At 39.7% G+C, this 20,072-nt stretch overlaps 4 protein-coding genes across 10 annotated transcripts in view; all 4 read left to right on the forward strand.

Annotated features, from left to right (window-relative positions):
* The window catches only part of map2k2b (mitogen-activated protein kinase kinase 2b), a 26,592-nt gene extending 22,672 nt beyond the window's left edge, over positions 1 to 3,920 (forward strand). The window contains exon 12 of one of the 2 annotated variants that reach the window (XM_035671534.1): positions 3,034 to 3,920. The gene's annotated coding sequence lies outside the window, so the exon portion shown is untranslated. The remainder of the gene's footprint in view (positions 1 to 3,033) is intronic. The other variant, XM_035671535.1, reaches the window with a different exon arrangement.
* tcf3a (transcription factor 3a) overlaps positions 1 to 11,706 on the forward strand; it is a 24,502-nt gene extending 12,796 nt beyond the window's left edge. For 3 of the 6 annotated variants that reach the window (XM_035671528.1, XM_035671531.1, XM_035671525.1), the window contains 12 exons: positions 988 to 1,087; positions 1,478 to 1,614; positions 1,750 to 1,900; positions 1,997 to 2,055; positions 2,168 to 2,246; positions 4,158 to 4,234; positions 4,373 to 4,546; positions 4,687 to 4,795; positions 4,936 to 5,068; positions 6,307 to 6,545; positions 8,788 to 8,919; positions 9,034 to 11,706. In XM_035671528.1, the coding sequence (XP_035527421.1) occupies positions 988 to 1,087; positions 1,478 to 1,614; positions 1,750 to 1,900; positions 1,997 to 2,055; positions 2,168 to 2,246; positions 4,158 to 4,234; positions 4,373 to 4,546; positions 4,687 to 4,795; positions 4,936 to 5,068; positions 6,307 to 6,545; positions 8,788 to 8,912 (1,383 nt within the window). In that variant the 3' untranslated portion in view covers positions 8,913 to 8,919; positions 9,034 to 11,706. Of the gene's footprint in view, positions 1 to 987; positions 1,088 to 1,477; positions 1,615 to 1,749; positions 1,901 to 1,996; positions 2,056 to 2,167; positions 2,247 to 4,157; positions 4,235 to 4,372; positions 4,547 to 4,686; positions 4,796 to 4,935; positions 5,069 to 6,306; positions 6,546 to 8,107; positions 8,344 to 8,787; positions 8,920 to 9,033 lie in introns of all 6 variants that reach the window. The other 3 variants (XM_035671526.1, XM_035671530.1, XM_035671529.1) reach the window with 3 other exon arrangements.
* A 907-nt stretch (positions 11,707 to 12,613) lies between these two features.
* LOC118335283 (cytochrome b-c1 complex subunit 10) lies at positions 12,614 to 15,628 on the forward strand. The gene is made up of 3 exons (XM_035671537.1): positions 12,614 to 12,704; positions 13,490 to 13,617; positions 15,238 to 15,628. Exons 1-2 carry the CDS (start codon positions 12,655 to 12,657, stop codon positions 13,605 to 13,607), a joined length of 168 nt encoding a protein of 55 aa, XP_035527430.1. The 5' UTR covers positions 12,614 to 12,654; the 3' UTR covers positions 13,608 to 13,617; positions 15,238 to 15,628.
* A 985-nt stretch (positions 15,629 to 16,613) lies between these two features.
* Positions 16,614 to 20,072, forward strand: part of mbd3a (methyl-CpG binding domain protein 3a) — a 5,261-nt gene continuing 1,802 nt past the window's right edge. The window contains exons 1-5 of the mRNA XM_035671536.1: positions 16,614 to 16,797; positions 17,564 to 17,729; positions 18,777 to 18,914; positions 19,241 to 19,331; positions 19,431 to 19,608. Coding sequence (XP_035527429.1) covers positions 16,784 to 16,797; positions 17,564 to 17,729; positions 18,777 to 18,914; positions 19,241 to 19,331; positions 19,431 to 19,608 — 587 coding nt within the window. The 5' untranslated portion in view covers positions 16,614 to 16,783. The remainder of the gene's footprint in view (positions 16,798 to 17,563; positions 17,730 to 18,776; positions 18,915 to 19,240; positions 19,332 to 19,430; positions 19,609 to 20,072) is intronic.

The following is a 20,072-nucleotide window of genomic DNA, read 5'->3' on the forward strand; positions in this document are numbered from 1 at the left end:
TCCCCCCCCCTCCCCCATCCTCTCTAACCCCCGCCACCTCCTTCTCTTTCCCGCCGCCTCCCCCCCTCTTTCTCTCTTTCTCTCCCTCCCCCATCCCTCTATCCCAGCTGCCAGTTGAGTTGGCTGCCATCCAGGATTCGGCAGATGGTTCAGTAATTAGGAGTGCATCTCTCCCGTTCCCTCTTCTACTCTCCCCTCCTTTTCCTCTCCTTTTTCTCTCTGTTTAATCAAATTACAGAAGAAAACTTCAGTCCATTTGGATTTGAGTTTTGCAGACACAGTTTGATACTTGCTTTTCGTCTAGAATAGTCGTGATTGAGAATGATATGGTGGTTCAGAACATTGGTTCCTTTATACTCATTATACTATGCAACTAAATCCAACTGCATCTCCCATTGTGTGGCCACATCGCAATGTGGTAAAAGAGTGTGAATTATGTATCTGTAAACCATTTTCAGTGTGTTTCTGTTTAACAGGATAATATGTAAAAGCCCTACAGAGATGGGAGACGGAACCCAATACAATTACTGACACTGCACATTCACTACATAAAGCTCAGTGTTTCAGTCTGCAGAAATGTTGCAATAGCCTGTTTATTGAATTAAGTAATAAAACCAGATTGTAAAAATAGATTCTAGCCTAGGAAAGAACACATACTTTTAAGGGTTGTGTTTAATAAGGTATTTAATGCATATATATTTTTTGTTTGTTTTGATTGAAAACTTTAATTAGGGTCCTAATATTATTTTTATAGGAAAATTAATTCGCACAAGGGAGCTTTCTTAATAAGTATCTCAAAAGAAAAATGTCGTATGTATGTATGTATGTATGTATGTATGTATGTATGTATGTATGTAATTAAGTGTCATTAATGCAACATGTTACATACACCTTATAGTTGGTTTACAGTAATATAGTGATTTGTAAATAAGTTTACAAGCACTGAGATTAACAGTTTTACTCTGTCTTTCTGTATATCCTCTGTAGGTTTATGCACCAGCCTCAGGAGAGGATTTCAACAGGGATAATGCCGGCTACCCGGCCTCCAAGGCAGGGAACGTCTACCCACCACCATTCTACATGCAAGGTCAGTTGAAACAAGAATTTTCCTCAGAAAGTTCATTATGTTGGGTTAAAAAATTCAGTCTGAGACACTTGTTGTTATTAAATGTGGGTAAACGTATCGCACACCTACATAGATAATTTTAACTTTCTTTTATAGCCAGTATGGTTGCAAAATTAGCTCTCTTATATTATCTTTATAGAAGTCTGGATAAACCTAGGTGCTGTAGTTGTATGTCAGTGTCAGTGAACACCCCGTGTTGCCTGCTTACTGAATAGTGCATCACAGTTGAATGAAGTCATCACAGTAATTTGACATGTCTCATATGTGGCCTTCATTGTCTTCTCATCTCCCGTGGCTGGTTTTCCCTCACCCTTCTTGCTCCCCCCTCCTTCGCTGGATGCCCCCTGACAGAAGGCCTCCACCCGCCCTCCGATCCATGGGGCTCTGCTAGGTCGATGGTTCAGCCTGGTTATTCTGCCATGCTGGGCAACTCCCCCCATCTGAGCCAGCATGGTCCCTTTACTGCCATCAACCCCCAAGATAGACTGGTGAGTTCTGCCATCACACTTTAGACTTGTTTTTCTATTAAGGCATAATGAGGTCTTGACACTTTTTGACTAATGCATCATTGAGAGCTTCTGTCTGGTTGTGCATTTAAATCTTTGTGTGTCTCTGCTTCCAAGAAACGGCAGCCACTGCCCCTCTCTCCCCAAAACTACCCCCTGCATGGCAGTGAGGTGAATGGGGCTCATCCCGCTGGTTTCCACTCTGGCTCCAGCAGCTTTGGAGTCCCCAGCCACACACCCCCTATCAGTGGCACTGACACCATCATGGGTAAACCCTTTAACGTGTGCGCTCTTCTTTGTGAAAAGAACTTCTTGTGTTTTATGCATAGTATCTCATTAAAATGCTTTTTTTCTTTCCCAAAAGCCAACCGTGGAGCAGCACCGGGAAGTTCAGGTGATGAAATTGGAAAAGCCCTGGCATCTGTAAGTAGTAATAAATGGCCTTAAATATTCTATATTATCATCTTTCTATAGCATAATAAATGTAATTAAATTGCATTTCATTTAATTAAAAAACAAAAACTTTTGTGTCCAGATCTATCCTTCAGACCCAAACAGTAACACCTTTCCTCCGTCCCCATCTACTCCCTCTGGCTCTCCTCAGGCTGTGTCAGGTAAGGGAATAACTAGTCATTTTTTCCTGAGGCTTCAAGGTCAGCTGGTGGTTTTGTAGTTTTGTTTGTTCAACACAGCGTCTTTCCTGTTGTGTAAGGGGATGATAAAATCTGACTAAGCCTGAATTGTTCTTAGTGACAGTGTAGCTCCATCTATTGGGTTAAAAGTGGAAGTAAAACATTATGTTAAAACTCTTAACTATTGTGTATTGAAGGAGCTTGACTTTCTTATGTGCAAAATCCATCACAATATGAATCAATACTGTCAGTAAAACATATAACATATATTCATCAATTTAAGTTAGGAAGGATAACAAGTGATCATCTTAGCTGACAAGCCACATGACAATCAGGCTTATAAAATGTTGAAATTGTGGATAAGGTAGGGAATAAGTACAAAATGTCTCCACAGCATTATATTAAATAAGAGCATGCCTGAGCCTTTAGTTTAGGTCACCCTTAATAAATCAGATTGTTTTACAACATTTAAATATCCAAGATAGTGGTGTTTTTCCACCTGTGTCACTGAGTTCAGTCTGAGCTTTTTCTTGTGCTGGCACTGAACAAACATAGAACGGAGATAAGTTTGGCACGCAAGACTATCTTGACATTTAGGTCATCTGATTTAGCCGTAAGCTAGTTGAATTTTGGACAGATTTTAGTAAATAGGTGGGACATTTCTTTCAAAGGGTACTTGTGTTTGTATTATGTCCACATTCTTATTGAGATTTCTTTAATTTAACTCAAAGTAACCCATCCACAGCTTAACCTTCACTTGATCTTTCAGACACACACACACACACACACACACACACACACACACACCAACCATCCAAATATAACTCATGAGAGAGGAAGGGAAAATACAGTAAAAATAAAGAGGGTGGGGTTCACTTCCCCATTTGTCTCTCCATGAGTGAGCTCATCACACACTTCATACATCAAATACTGGTGCTGGCACAAGGTGAGAGAAAAAAATAATGAACCCAATTCAAATTTTAGTAAGAAAATACCTCACTCAACCTCAATTGTAGTGTTCATACTTTGGTTAAAGTATAGATGAAAAGAACATTGAGAAAATGACATCATTTTGTATCTTCTGTATCTTCAATACACGTTTCATATCCCCAATCACATTAGTTTCACATCTTAAAAACATACAGTAAAAAGCACAATGTCTTTCACTCCAGTGTTTTATGTTTCTACTAATGTGACCATTACCTATAGAAATAATAAAAACTTCCAACATGTTAATGTAGAGATGTTTCTTCTGAATTTGGTTGGCTTAAAACAGCAAAATGTGTTTGTAAGCTTTATAGCGTTTGTGATTGAGCATGCATCATATATGGCATTTGACCAAAATGACACATAAATATATGACCGTAAAGGAGGCCCAAGCTCAAGCCCCAGTTGCATCAGTCATCTACTCAGTAGTGTTGGTGAGTAAGACATGAAAAGCTAATTTCCAGGAGTGCTTCTCATACACTAATACAGCACTCACATCTCCCTGTGAACAAGGGGGAATGGAATCTCCAACTAGAGGTAAATGGACTATTGTTATATATCCACTACTGTCTGTGGGACGTTCCTTCTGTGTTAATGTGTTGGTATCAGATACGTCTAGAACCCCAATAGATACAGTAAACATTGCCAAATGCGCTCTGTATAATTTTATAAGGTGTTCGGTGTAGACACTGGCCTATTTGAAAAGTGTCCCTGAGATACTTCTGTTATGAATGTTGGCGTATAACAAATAAATTGGTTGAATGATTTGATCTTTTAATTTTTTAATGGGGAGTGTTGGGTCCTCGATAATCAATTACTCTTTGTTTCCAATTAACAACGAAAAAAAAACAACACAAAAAAAAAAAGACAATCAGAAAAAAAAACATAAAAAACAAATGGATATAGGCTCTGCATCCCAGTGGACTCGGTCCTCTGGCCAGGCTACACCTTCGCCCAACTTTGAGGGTGGAATTCAGTCCATGGTGAGTCAGCATATCTTTTTTATTTTTTTTCATGTGACAGATGTTTTTAAAAGCTTGGAAAGTAGATTACAGGGGTAAAAACAGAATGCTACATTCATCATCACCTTTTGCCGTCTCATTGTTCTTCATTCTCTCTAGTCGAGTAAAATGGAGGACCATTTAGACGAAGCCATCAATGTTCTTCAGCGTCACGCCAGCGGACAAGGTGGACCAGGCCTGGCTGAAATGCACAGTCTGCTCTCGTCTGGCTTAGGTTTACCTCCAGCCTTCACCAGTGCCGCACTCGGACTGGCCAGTCGCCTGCCAGGACTGGTGAGATTAGTGAAAATCTATCTACAAATGACTGAATGAAGTTTGACTTTTTACATTAAAGTCAACAGTGAGAGTGGTATACGACAAGCTTTTTACATGATAACTGAAACACTGATCATGTTTAAATTGTTGTCCTGAAGATGTCCAGTCACCATGAGGATTCTGGTCTACCCTCTAGTGGAGGACATCTGCATGGTCACCACGGCCCTGCATCTGCCCAGCCAGGCTCTCAGCCTGAAGGTTTTACTGGTAAGACTTTCAGCTCCTTTGCACTCCTCTATTTATTTTTCATGTCAGAAAAGATGGTAATACTTTGCCATCATTGGACTGTTAAGTTATATTTTTTGGTTCTGCACGTGTATTCAGTATCTTTGTTTCTTTCTGTGCAGGTTTGCCCGGTAGCCTAAATCGTTCCAGTGGTACTGACGTCAAACGCGAGGACAAGGAGGACGATGAGAACTGCTCAATTACCGACAGGTCAGAGGACGAGAAAAAAGACACGAAGGGCCGCCTCCGAACAAGGTGTCTTTTTTTTCTTTTCTTTTTTTTTCACACGACCTTTATATTAATCTATGAAAGCGTAGAGATTTCATGGCATATATTCCTGCAGTGGCTTGAGTATAATATATGTCAGGAAGTAGTCTTACAACCTTTATGGTTATGATCCTTTATAGTCATTATTTTTCAACATAAGTCTATTAAGATCTAAACAGTATACTTAAGTTTGGAAAGACTTCAGTTGTGCCCCAGTTTTTTTTTTTGTATGGTAAGAGAGAGACTGCCCAGTTTTTAATACAGTCCTGTAATATCTCCCACCCCATCACCACATTAAGGTGAGCAAGACTTTATTCAATCATTTTAGCCACAGACTTTTTATATATATTCCTACATCTGCTGCTACTGCACTGGTACAACACCTCACTACTTGGAGCTGTCATTTACCCTAAAACTGGAAATGGAGGCTTAAAGAGGAAACTACATAACCAAAGTACTTTACTGCATTAAAAATTAAATTGAGATGGAGTCCATCTGAAACTACATCTCAGAACAATTATCGCTTAATAAAAAGACCAACTCCTTTTCTAAATCTGACATGTATCAACATCAAATATAAAGGTTTGTGAACAAAAATGGAAACAAAAGTACAGACGAAAGACAATTTAGTATTGAATGATTGAAAGACAATCTGGTTTACAGATTCGGAAATTTAAACAAGATCAACACTTCATGAAAAAGGATTTTGAAGTAATAAAATCACAATTGTAAACACTGCTATGGTCGTCGATCACATAATCTTACAAGCCATTTTCACTTTGACTGGTGCAACCTGCAGTTTGGACAAAAATGACGGATGGTGAACCAAGAACGCGCTTTAACAACTTACGAACTTTACCAGCATTTCGACGACAGGAACCCGGTACAGACTCTGTTTCTGTAGTTCAGAGATTGCATCTCACACGAAGCTGTTCGTCAGATGTGTTGGAAACAGGAGACACTTTGAGTTCCTTGGGCTCCATTATTCTTCGTACTATTTGGTTACAAACAGACAAATTACTAGGGCTAAAGCCTAATGTGATCCACCTTTGTAGCAGTGTTTCTAATTGTAATTGACTTACTCTAGAATTTAATCAAAACCTTCCCTGTGGTGTTTACATTAGTAGGAAAATTGATTGCACAACAAAATTGGCACGTAATTTCCAGTGAACTGTACCCATACTGTTGTTTCCTTCCCTCCTCACCTGTCATTGGCTCTCCACTAGTCTGGATGATGAGGAAGATGATGAAGATCTGCCTGTGGAGGTTAAGGCTGAGCGGGAGAAAGTGCGGAGGTTGGCTAACAACACCCGCGAGCGGCTACGTGTGCGGGACATCAACGAGGCTTTTAAGGAGCTGGGCCGCATGTGTCAGCTCCATCTGAGCAATGAGAAACAGCAGACCAAATTGATCGTACTGCAACAGGCCGTTAACGTTATACTCAACCTGGAGCAGCAAGTTCGAGGTCAGTGGGTGTCCAGGGAGGAAGGAAGAGGAGGGGAAGGGCCTCTTTACAAAATAAAACTCCCACATGGCTTCACATCCTGGCTCCTGGCATGTCCTGCTATACATTTAAAATATTTTTTAAATCACTCGTGGTAGTTTAATCACTTATGGTGGTGAAGAAGTTATGCCTGCTTAATAGTAGTACAAGTATTGTACTTGTAGTGGTCCAAAAAATGATAAACAAAGTAAGGACATGGGATAAGGAAATGAAGCTGTGTGACTGTTTTTATGACATGCCCATTCTCCAGTTCATCTTCTAAGGTTTTCGTCCTCTGGTAACACATACAGGACTGCTGTTTGTTCTGATGCAGTATGTGTTGCATTGTCTTACAGTTGGCTGTCTGTGAAAATGCTTACATGTCTCTCCGCCTCACTCTTTGACTGGATTAACACGTCTTTTGTGTTCTTGCTTTTTTTTCACTGTTGCCTCATTATGCTTTTATTAAACTATGAAGTCATTTTAATTTCAAATCAGTTATTTCAGCATTATGATGTCTTCTGCTCATAGCATACTTGTCTGTTCACTGGCACCCCAGGATAGCATGAAAGCAGTGCTGTGTGTCGTCACGCGTATTAACCAGTCTTCAGCTTTGTTGCAGTGTCTCTGTGCTGCATGCTGTAGCCTTTTCAAGCATTAACCCTTTAATTTTGCCCACCCCCTTTTCCGAGACAAACCTTTCCATTTCTCCATCACCCTCCCCCGTCCTCTGTCATTTTCTTTTTACAGATGGCAAGAGTGACCTCTTCCTCACATTCAGACAAATACATCTCCTTCTGCTGATGTATTTAACACAAAGCCCTCAGTCTCTCCTCTTGGCTTTTTCTCTGTGGCTCTTTCTATGTCGGCAGAGGGTGTTGCTTCCTCTCTCTCCCTTTCTCTCTCCCTCCTCATTACTTTTCTCATTCTGCTGGACAGTCACCATATCCCCTACAACTTCCATCCTGGACCCCAATGACCCAAAAAAAGAAATATATACATACATATATATGTACTTGTTGGTTGGTTAGACTTAAAGACTTTATTAGACCTTGTCACTAAGGTCGAATGTTGCATCTTGACCTCCAATATATTTGTTCTTGGCTTGAAATAATTTAGTGTCGCGCTTGCTCACTACCTGATTGAGAATTTGTCTATTCGTTTTTAAAAAGATGTATTATTTATCATTTAATATAATACATAAAACACTAGATCTAAAAAAAAAAAAAAAAAACACTGCTCCGCTCACTCTCCTGCAATGCAGCCCTGCTCCACTGGGATCTTCTTCAGCAATTCCACTGGTCTTGTCTTGGGCTGAGAGCTTAAAGTTACCATCATAGATAGACATACTTAAAAGGTAAAATGTTTCACAGAAACAGAATGAGGATTCTGAGGAGGAAAAATAGTAAGTTAAGCGTAATATTATGGGTTTAAACCAGTACAACTGCAGCTTTAGTGAGAACATCTAGCCTAGGTTCAGCGAGGGTTGTGATTTGGGTTTGTTAACCAGCCCCTCCAACCCCCCCTTCTCCTCCTGGCTGCAGTGTTGTCTCGGTGACTGATGAGAACCTGACTGCCGAGGAGAAGGAGCAGAGGGAGCGCGAGCGCCGGCAAGCTAACAACGCTAGGGAGAGGGTGCGTGTGCGCGACATTAACGAAGCCTTCAGAGAGCTGGGCAGGATGTGTCAGGTCCACCTTCAGAGCGACAAGGCCCAGACCAAGCTTATCATCCTGCAACAGGCTGTCCAGGTCATACTGGGCCTGGAGAAGCAGGTGCGAGGTAGGTCAGCCAATACAGGAAGGTCTGATCTACGTAGACAACCAACCATCTCTTATCATAGCTGGACAAAAGGTGCCAGTCATTTACTTATAGGAAAATCTCTTCCTTAATTTTGTTCTGACTTGCTCTGTAGCATCCACTTTGGCTTTCTCTTTGCTATTTGCCTGTATCACTTGGAAAGAGGAATTGTAAAGAAATGGAGAAGAAAGAGAGAATATCTGAGGAAGTATATCCCTGCTTTTCTGCCAAACACCTGCAGTTCTCATCCTACTTTTCATTTTCCTGCTTTCCTTGCTTTTCTTCCTGTCTATTATTGACCTTTTGTATGTTCAAAACTCTGCTTTAATTTCTTAAAAGATTTCTGAGGTCGGAGCATAATGAGCTAATCTTAAGAATTTCCTCACATACCGTTTTTAATTTATGTATGTGTCCTTTTTTTCAAAGAGCGTAATTTGAACCCAAAGGCTGCCTGCCTCAAGAGGAGAGAGGAGGAAAAAGTTTCAGGCGTAGACCCCCAGATGCAGCTTGGTGGGGGTCACCCTGGTCTAGGAGGAGATGGACATATGTAATTCTAAGGTCAGTCTAAGTGGGGTACAGTGGGGTTTCTGGTGTCTGCAAGATAATATAAAGATCTATTTTAAGGTTGTTTTGCAGAAAGATAATTATTCATTTTTCTCCTTTCTCTTTCAGTTCCTGTTGATTGTACAGCCCTTAGAACACGTGGCCTTAATCTATCATTGTCATGCATCTCAGTGTGTGTTAATCAACTTTTGAAAAGCACACACGCACACACACCTCATAACTGACAAGGCAGGTGGCCACATTCCTGACGATGAATACAAAAGTAACAAGCACACTCTTACAGAAAGAGGAAACATTTATTAATCTTTACACATCAATACTTTGAACCCAGGACGCTGGTTTGGAGACTGTGGAAATTGGACATAAGGACATTCTTATGATCGTGTTTTTGTAAGACATTTTGAGAAATTGCTTTACATGTTGGGAGCAAAACTTGTTTGGATCAAATAAAACTTTTCGGATCAATTTGCTCGTGTGAGCAGAGGTAGGATTTGTATTGTTGGATAATTATTGGCATTCCCATCTGAAAAAGAGGTCTTACATTCTTCACAAGCAAAGAGGGACACCCAGGTTTATATCTTGTGATTGAACAAAACCTGTTTAAGCATGTTCCTGAAAGAGGCCTAATGCATAGTGTTTGAGATAGAAATAGCCATCTTATCCTCTCATATGATGACTGAATTACAGACATAGGTTTGGAGACATCCAGCCCCTGACTGGCCAATCAGAGAGCCCACTTCTCTTTTTGATATGCTGGTAACTGGCTGTATTTTTGGAATTTCTTGCTTTGGCTGTAAAGGCGCCACAATCGCTGACTCTCATACGTGGTGGGTTATTTTTTTGTTTATTTTTAACTGTGGATCCCTGAGTCTTATCCCTGTAAGTCCTGTATGTCTGTAATTGTCACGGCCATGCAAGTGGAAAGAAAGACCGCTGGAGAGAGACCCACCACCGGCAAACGTGAGCAAAGACTCGATACAAATCCAGGATCCACACTGATGTTGAATCAAATCCCAACCTTCCCTCTGTGAGGCTGCCCGTTGGACTCGAGCATACAGATGTCATCCTCACTGCTCGCGTCCTTCGCCATCATGAAGTCACTCGCTCTCAGCCTCAGACTCAGCCACGTGGTCAGTTGGGACCTCCTGACTGAAATACAGCCAGTGTAACATCTGCCTGCCCCCGTCAAATCGTACCTGTTCCACTGTTACAGCACGGTGAACTTACTGGTGAATGCAAGTCTCAGAGCAATTTGTATTGTGGTAAAAGACATTTTGCAAGAAGACAGAAATAATTGAGTATTGAAAGGGATCATGAGTGTTACTGCTACCTTGTGGAGAATTTACTCAATCGCCATTGACTGACTTGTTGTGGTTGTTGCTCTGTGTTGAGCGTTTGGTGTTTTTCTTTTTTTTCCCTTTTGAACAATTTGCAAAGCCTGTTGTAAGGATCTTCCTTTTTGTAGAATTGATTTATCATTGTTTTTTACTTTGTAAGATAGTTGTATGAGTTTTGTTTTTTCTAATTTGGAATGCTCTTTCTTTTTTTGTTTACATTGTTTAAATGTAAGACGACTCTCAATTTAGATTCCAGGAACAAAGTGAGGTGTTTTCTTTTGTGCCAGGTGCTTAGAAATGTTAGAAATGACAAAATTATCTGGCTGTAACATCACATGTTGTGATATTGCTCTTTTGTTGTTTTTAAATGCCTGTTTCAACACAAACCTGTCAGGCCAGTTGTAATTGGATTGTTCTGGTGTTTGTGACAGTTTTTTTTTTTTTTCTTAAAATGAAACACAATGTTTTTCTTCAGCACCCCTTCCCTGCCCCTGATGTCCAGCTCTCTGATGAGCTTGTTGATTAATTTGAGGAAAGGGGCAGCGGGGGCGGTCTGCACAATCTGCAACATAATTTTCTGTTTCATTACGATATGAAGCATAAAATTAATCAAAAAGGGTGGCCTTAGTCATTTTCCTGACTTTGGGAGTTTTGATAATGGTTACTCACCAGTGCCTGAATACTTCTCTGCTACATGGTGGATGATGTTGCATTTGAGGATTTTTAGGTTGTACCTTTTTTATAATACAGATGTATAAAAACATATATACTTCAGTAACATCTGACAACATCTAAATGAAGAGTTACTCATTGACGCTGACCGCTTCAGTGTCCGTGTGTCATTAAATGTAAGATGACTAATAACCTGGCCTACAACTTTGACATTGAAAACTGTACTTAAAATTTCTCATATTTTATGAACTGATTTTCTTAAATATAATTTTGTCCTTGACTGGCATGTGCATTGATATGTATGTACAGCTGTATGATATGTCCTCATCAGCATTACCATTGTAAGCTGGTACTGATATGTAACAGTATTTGGTTTACCCGTAATTTTGTCACAAATCTTGCCCTATGGACTAGCCCCAAACATTATTTTCTCTGTCAGTTACTATAGCCTTTCTGCAGAAGAACGTGGTGTTGTTGTGACATGAGAAGTCGCTGCTGAAGACTTATTTTGTAACATGAAAGATATGTCTGCAGTATCCAAGTATGAAAACATGCACCTGATGTTCTTTGTTAACAAACCCTTTCTATCCTCCACAACAGATGAACCTGCTACAGATCTCTCTGTCTTCACTCATGTTTGGGGACAACATCTATGTAGGCTATGTCCTCAAAGTGCCTCCTGTTTCCTATTTTTTATATATAAAGTAGATATCGAGAACTGTTGTGTATATAACAGTAATGTAGCAATAAATGTGCCATTTTTAATAACAAATCCGACCTTTATCCTATGTCTTTTTTCAGCCTATAAATTTATATTGTATGTTCTGCAATACCAGGTAGTGAACCAGGTAGATGATGATGTCTTCAATATTTTATTTGTTAAACTGAGCTTATCAAACTGGGACAGACCAAGCAGGAAGTGATGATTTTAGGCAGCAAACAGAAGTGTACCATGTCTCGATTAGTCCACTATGGGGCAGAAATGAGCTGCACTGTCACCTCCTACTGCCCATAAAGCACACTGCAATGATTACACATGGCAGCTGCATTATATTTTGTACAGAGAATCATTAGCAGTCCTGTGCTGGAATACTACTTGGCTTCAGTTTTTCTGTGAGCACATTAGTATGAGGGAGTTTGAATAAACACACATATATTTAGCTGTAAGAGCAATCTAAACTGAATGAATAAAGAATGCAAATCTTTATTGTCCACTCATGAAAATTAATCTTTGGCTTCATAGAAAGGCATATTGTGCAATAAAAAGTGGAAATAAAACAAAGGGACATGACAAACACAGTTCATACACAGACAGAGAAAACAATAAATACATGGGCCTATAATAATAACCGATTGGGATTAAGGTGCTAAAATAATAACAATAAATTCATATCTAAAATAAACATAAAACCAGCATCAGTCACTAATATTTAATATAATCCCCAGTGTCGATGTGAAGCTCTGGTATAATACAATTATTCTGACACCTGTGTGAGTCAGGGCCTCCTCTTTAGATAATAATGCTATGAGTTTTATAAATACATTTTATTATTATTATTATTATTATTATTATTATTATTACTGTTAGCGACTTTTATTTTTCTAGTAAGCGGAAGTACTCTGCGCACTTGCGCACTAGATGTAGTTAGCAAAACTGAAACGGAAGTCCTTTCGAGCTTTTTAAGCGGCACGTCCTCTGTTAGGACACATTTCAGCTACAATGATCACTAAAGTCATCGGTTCGAAGTATGTGGCTATTGCCAAATCATGGTAAGATCTTTTTTATCCATCGTGCTAGTGATTAAAAAGCCTAAAGGAGTCAGACTTTTGGCTAAATGAATCTTCATGTGTCCTTAGCTCACATTAGCTGTTAGCCTAGCCGAGGTCATTGCTGTGGGGACATGCTAACTTTAGCTCTCTGCCAGTTAAACTCAGGCTGAACATAAATTACATCAAATGACCATTTTAAAGTAAATGCTGTTTTTTTTCTGCTGATCAAAGTAAAAAAAACGATTAAATTCATACCTTTATTACCCAGTTTGAACTGTTTAACTGGACCAACTTTGTCAGTGATCTCCCCAGATAAGAGATCGTTTTCGTTATAGATCAGTCAGAAAGATGATTTCTGCATTAATCATTTAGTCTCCAAGAGTCAGAGATAATATCCAGTTGATGTCAAGTGTTTACTTAGTCTGACAAGCTAACTGATGTCATATGTTTGTATTGGTGAAGCTGTAAATAGCAAATCTGTTGATGTTTTGTTTACAATAAATAAAACAATAGACTGTCAGGATTAAAGTTGCATATTTGTGGCATCCATTTTTCAGTTGTTTCAACACTTCTCTTTTCTGGCTACAAACTAAATAACAGAACTTGACTCTTTAGCTTGACCTGTAGTATCAAGATTTGTGTTTTGATTCCCTAATATAACCTTAGAATGAATGTTTGCTTTCACAGAATTAAAATTGTGAATCGAAACATTTTCTCTGGTCCTTTTCGTTAACTTTGAATGGAAGAAAAATTGGTAAATCTTGACAATGTTCTCTTTTCCACAGGATCCCAACTATGACTGTCTGGGGCACAGTCGGAGGCGTAGCTCTGGTCCACTTTACAGACTGGCGATTGTTTTTAGATTACGTTCCCTACGTCAGTGGCAAATTCAAGGACGAGTAGTGGCACTCAGGTTAGTCCAAGGGATGGCAAAGACATGACTGCAGAAATAAGAGTGGAGGATGTGTAACAGCATGCGATGAATAAGTACACAGTAATCAGAGTGAGGATTATTGTTTCTGCCCCTACTTTACCTTTTAAAATCAGAAACAAGAACCTGACACAAATGCTCTCTAGACATGTATTTTGATGTAGACAATGAATCTGATGAATACAAAGCAACATGTTAGGGTATATTCTAAGACCCTTTGCTCTAATACTCCAAATGTGTTCGATTATATATTATTTACCACAAATTCACAGGATTGGACATGATTTAAAAAGACTCACACCAGTCACCTGCAGCATTAAATGTATGTATTTATTTATTTTTTCAAAATTATAGAGTGATACCCTGGCACCCATTGTGTCTCTAGCCTGGCATCGCCAGAATAAAGCCCTTTTTGCACGGGACTGGTATTACCAGGAGACCTTGTGATTTAGGAATTTGCCTCCTGTCTGTGTTCTGAGCAGGGCATTCGCACAGGATAAGCAAAGTCTGTATTTAATTTACTGACATTATCCCTCGGTTGCCTTGTTAATGAAGCTACTACTGCTGTGCTCTGTGTGTGCGCACCTCGTCTAACTAAAGTCACACAAACTGATCTTTGTGGTGAAAGGTGAAGAAAAGCCTAAAACTCTGCAGACAGTTGCTCACTCACTGCGCCTTGTTAAATTCAGCTCTGTTATATTAAATGGTAAGTTTGTTACCTTGCAAAAAATAAATAATATGACCCTAAATCACAGAGATACGCAAGGGACTAATATTATCACTTGACCTCTGTGGAAATATGGTAGGTCATTTGCAATGGGATTCTTATTTTACAAATGACAGACATGGCAGATTAGCACAGAATTAGGATCACAGACCCCTGATGCAATTATTAGAAATTACTTGCGGCCCCCAGGTAATGATAGTCCCGTGTGAATTAGGGCTTAATTCGCAAATGCAAAGCCAGAGCAAAGGAAACATCATGAGCTCCTCAGATTCATCCAGTTCCCAGGCTCCACATCTTGAGACGTACTGATCTGGTTGATCTGGATGTCGACACAAAAATTAAGTGCCTTTGTAAGTGGTGCCTCTAGTAAAAAAAAAAAAAAACATCAGGTTACACCATCCCTTTGGTGTAACCTGATGGTACCTGTGGCGAGACATAGCAGGGACTGGGAAACTGACAGGACTGAGGAAACAGAGTGAAATTGGGGGACATTATGCCTGGTAGTTTAGAGGTGTCAGAAGACCAGAATCCAGGACAGTGGCCTATTTTAAGACCACATGAAGCTGCTTTTAAGACAGGGATGGGAAGGTATTTAGACTGTCTTGTTAAAGTCTAAACTCTTCTCAAACATGAACAGTGTGGATGTTGAGTGAGTTTTGGATTGTGCTTTTAAAATAAAATAAAAACAAGTTTACAATTTATGAACAAAAGGACAAATGTGCTTTCAAGTGACTTGCTCATGCTCCTTCCCATGTCACTAAAATATGAAATTTTTCCTCTGAACCTGTTGACTTTCTATCCACCTTTGATTTGTCTATCACAGCCAAATGCCCCTCTCTACCGTACAACCTTATGACTTTGATTTCTCCCGTCAGGTCGGTGCTGTTTTTACACTAAGACTTAAATATTGAAAGAACTGCTTCAGCGGGTACCCTGCACTCGGTCCAAGTCCATGCCAGGCCACTGGAAGCTGTCCTCTTCATCCTGCAGAGTCAACACTGAACTGTTCTCCATCAACATCCTATCAGATGCACTGAAGTTTGGCATTTCAACATTTCTCAACCAGTGGAAATGTTAATGGAAGGAATATGAAAACAGAGATGATAAATCGACTTTTCTTTACCTTCCTAGTTTGGGGTCAGGTATTTATTTGAATCATCTGTGGGCTGTGGGTCAAATCTAATTCACAAATGGAAATAAAGCTGTTCTTCGTGTCATGCTGTAATTGTTTGGAAGAGAAGAAGTAAATATGTGAGATTTATCCTATATTGTGGTTGTGTGTAATTATTTCACTTGCAATGGTTTAGATACTGTCTTCAGTGGAGTTTGGCTACACATTGCTGGGACTTAACACTGGGTCGGATCACTTAAGGACATAATTTAAAAATCTGCTTTGTTGGTCGATCCCTTCCTACCGTTAACTAATCATTGAAAATATAAGCTGCTTTACTTTACTTTACAAAAACACTATCAGAGAGCAGCCAAACAATTTGGTTGATTGAATTTAGGTTTAAGATGGTGGAACTACTTTTATGGATTGTGTATCTGTATAAATAATATTTCAGTGTAGACAAATCTTACACTTGTAAAGTTGTAAATAAAGGTTGCCACGGAGATACAGAATTACTGCAATATCTCATAGTTAATGCAGCTGTAGAAAGATCCCTTTAAGTATAAGTAGTAGTGCAATGATGTAAAGTTACTCCATTACCAGTACACGTATATAACATAAACTTAGATAAAAAGTACATAATTATAAGCAGCTAATGTTATCACGCAGAGCCGACATTTGAGGGTGTTAGGAGTTTCGGAGTAACTTGAAAGCAGCATTTTAATGTAGTCAGTCCGGTGGTGTGTCAAACTACTGTAGGCTACTAATACTTCTGTAGTTAGTTTAATGTAAAGAAATGTGTCATTATCTGAGTTTAGTATGCAGTATATTAATAATGCAACTACTAAATCTTACAAAGTAACTACAAACATCGTGGATTCAAAGTACCAGTATTGGTTTAAAATGAAGTCGAGTACAACCTTATATATATACTGTCAATGGGCACAAATAAATACCTCAAAACTGTACTTAACTGTTATACTTACGTAAATACACGTTTTATTTAGTCAAACTACTAGTTATAGTTCAGTAACTGCCCACCTCTGACAGTGTGCAGTGCAAACCACGTGAGATCCGGAGCGTCCTTTTCGGACTACTTTACACGAGCATTACATGGCGGAAGTCTTCGCTCACAAGGCCGGCGGAGTGATCTGCTGTTGTAAACGTCCTGACGGGAGACAGACAGCGGGGATCGATCGATAACAAACCAGAGTCGGCGAAATATTATGACTGCAATAATAGGCAGCTAGCTGGCTTCTTATCATTTATAAGCCAGAATCACGGGCGAGCAAATCCAAACAACCAAGACCATGGACAGAAAAAGGTGGGACTTTTAAATGTGGTCGAAGGACTTGTTACAATTAAAGTTTCTGTGCAGGAAATGCACGCATGCATACGAGCGTTACACTTAGCTAATGATCAGGTCTTTGTTGTCCAAACACTTGTTATTGTAGCTGAACGCGGACGTTGGATAGTTTTGAGTTTATTACATTAGGAAAGTTGCAGCTTCTAACAGCAGTAATTGATTCGCTGGTTGCGGGTACATTGACGTTTCCGACGCTGCTAGCTTGATTAGCTAGCTAAGTTTCATTGTTTACACACGCTTGAGTTGCGGTGCGTTGGGCCCCGCACGGTTTCTGAAACACGGGGTCAAACTGTGAACTGTAAACCGGGAGCTGCTTAAAACCACCACTGCGGGTTCATCCGCTGGCAGGTCTTTTAAAATGAGCAGCTAATACACCAGTCTCAATATATTAGTAGCTTGAAAGGGCAGCCAGTCTTTTATTATTATAAGTTCCTCCTCCTCCCACACACACACACACACACAGACAGACAGGTGTTTCCACTTTGGGTGATTACACCTCTTGTGTGGGCGTGTACAGATGGACTTGATTGACACATCCTGACTCCTTATCCACCTGTTAGGGCTGGACAACCTACACCTTTTGGTCGTTTATAAGTTACATGCAGTCAGGTGGCCTCTGAAGCCCGGCTCCAGCCTGTGAAGATGGTGTATGGGTGTCCAGAGCCTCAGTTACTGAAGAGGTCAGTGTTGTGGTGATGATTTTTGTTTCTCTTTTTCTTTCCAGTGTACCTGTTAAGCGCATCCTCAACAAACCCCAGATAGTCCGTAGTCTGGGAAGCAACCTTCACGTGAATGTGAATCCCAGCCACGCCATTGCCGGACGGACACTCCTGGCCAAAGTGCAGCGCAGCAGGCACAAGCATTATTATGACATCAGCCATCAAATCAAGGTGAGTCTGTTTGTTTGTTTTGGGGTTTATGAGAGGAGCCTGCAGTGCTACTTGAAGGAAAAGAGTGTGCGTGGCGCTCAGTGATCTCTGGACACTATAAAATTTGTGCATGCAGCCCATAAAACACGTTCACTCCCCTTGGACTTTTTCATGTTATTGATTCACGGTTTTGAATCTCAGTGGTTTTAATTAGACGTTTGGTTCCAGTGAATCAACGAGATCAGTGGAAGAATGTTTAGCAATACGTTTTTCTTCAGTCTTAAATGTCTGACACAATCCACAGTATTGTTTTAAACCCAAAACATAGCATTTGGTATGATTAGTATGGCCAAAAAGTTCAGTTTAGGTCTCATTACAACCGTCTTCCTTTCATTCATTCATATGTCATAAGACTTAACGGTGGCTTTCTTTTGCCACTCCCACATTGGGTTAACAGTTGGAGTGTCTGAAATCACTCCTTTGTTAATCACTATGACTTACATAATAAACCTTTTAATTGTTTACTCTAGTAAGTTGTAATGTATGTGCAAATAGTTTATAGTTAGACTGTTGACACTAAATACCGTCTACTATTGTAGGCAGAAAATAGGAACTAGATTATTAAATCTTGGCAGTGCAACCCTGTAGCTACTGAACAGTTGAAGAAGAGTTGCCATAGACGGCTTTAGTCTTTGATATTAAACCTCTCCCACACACATTTAATGATTGATGACTGTGCTACAAGGGAATCTAATGCCTTTTATAAAATGTACATCATGGCAGCCTTTTATCTTTGCTGTTCAGTTTAAGATTAAGATTTTTAACTCCAAACTATTCTTGGATCATAATAATCATTACAAGCCTTTGTAACGTTACATTGTCCCTTTACACTCCATTGAATTAAAAGGGGAATGCATTAGTACCTCCTGCTTGGTACTGACAATACTGAACATACTGCAGTCAATACAACTGTATGTATACAGAAACTTCTCATTAATGTCATTATAATAGAAAATTGATCCAAGTTAGTTATCAGATGTTCATGACATGATGTTGTCTCTGTTGAAGGCCAAGCCTGACTTAAACACAACACTACCAGTTCGACAGACGGCATCCATCTTCAAACAACCGGTGACAAAGGTAACAAATCATCCCAACAACAAGGTGAAGACAGACCCGCAGAAGGCTGTGGACCAACCGAAACAAGTAAGTCAGAGGCCAGAATACATGCACATTTCAGTCCTTTGAACTATCTTTAGACACTCTCCATTTCACCATTGTAGAAAGACCAAGTGAGCCAAAGACAATGTCTGTTCCTGCAAGTAGAGTCCAGAAGTAATGTTCTATAAAACCTGGTGTCCTGATGTTTTGTTATGTCTGTTTATTTCTTTGCTGTTATATACAAAGTGTTGAAGGGTTACTTCACCCTCGTTTAATACATTCCTAAATTAGATAATGATGCACATATTCAGTTTGGGAAAAACTGTACTCAGAACTCAACAAGAATCTCCTTTGTTTGCTTCAATGTTCAGCTGTTCTGGGAGAGGAAGCTGAGCGGGTTAAACGCATTTGATATCGCAGAAGAGCTGGTGAAAACTATGGATCTTCCCAAAGGCTTACAGGGTGAGGGTAACCAAAAACAAATATGACAACCTTTTATTATACAAAGCTGGAAATGTCTTTAGAGGCTTAACTTGTCCCTGTCTTCTGTCGTCCACTTAGGTGTTGGGCCTGCATGTTCAGATAAAACACTGCTGTCTGCCATCGCCAGTGCCCTGCACACCAGCCCCGCTCCTGTCACTGGACAGCTCACCGCTGCGGTGGAGAAAAATCCTGGAGTCTGGCTCAACACGTCACAACCTCTCTGCAAAGCCTTTGTAGTGACTGACGATGACATCCGGTAAGATGTTCACACAGCTGTAGTCCTCACTGTAGGATTGCTCTACATCATCAGTACATACATTTCTTTTTGTCAGTTATTGGGCTCTTTAAGTAGTAAACTGTAATTATGTTATTTGATTAACATGTATCCATCAACAGGGTAGTGTAACATGTTAGTTTTGGGTAATCATGTTAAAATTTCAGAACTAGTTAAAAGGTTATTGGTGTTACATTAATGTCACTTGCATAGTACAAGTATGTTAAGAGGAGTTGCCATTTTCTACATTCACAACTCATCTACAGCTATTTTCTGTTAACATGAGTTCTTTAGCAGTTTCTCTGTAGTGGTTTTAAGTCTATTTTGACGTTTAACCTACATATCCGACTTGTGTTCAGTAGTTGAGTGTTGAGACTTACTTCAAGAGTCCTTAGTTAAGACAACCAAACTGTATCGGTCATTATACTGACACTGCCAAGATTAAG

This window comes from Morone saxatilis, unplaced genomic scaffold (assembly GCF_004916995.1).
Source record: "Morone saxatilis isolate NCDOM2014 unplaced genomic scaffold, NCSU_SB_2.0 Contig23, whole genome shotgun sequence".
Classification (NCBI taxonomy): Eukaryota; Metazoa; Chordata; class Actinopteri; family Moronidae; genus Morone; species Morone saxatilis.

What these genes read in the sequence shown, in the direction of transcription:
- LOC118335283 (XM_035671537.1), top strand. Translation starts at nt 12,655, where the DNA reads ATGATCACTAAAGTCATCGGTTCGAAGTATGTGGCTATTGCCAAATCA. An exon ending in GTGGCTATTGCCAAATCATG is followed by an intron (nt 12,705 to 13,489) that starts GTAAGATCTTTT and finishes TCTTTTCCACAG; the next exon opens with GATCCCAACTATGACTGTCT.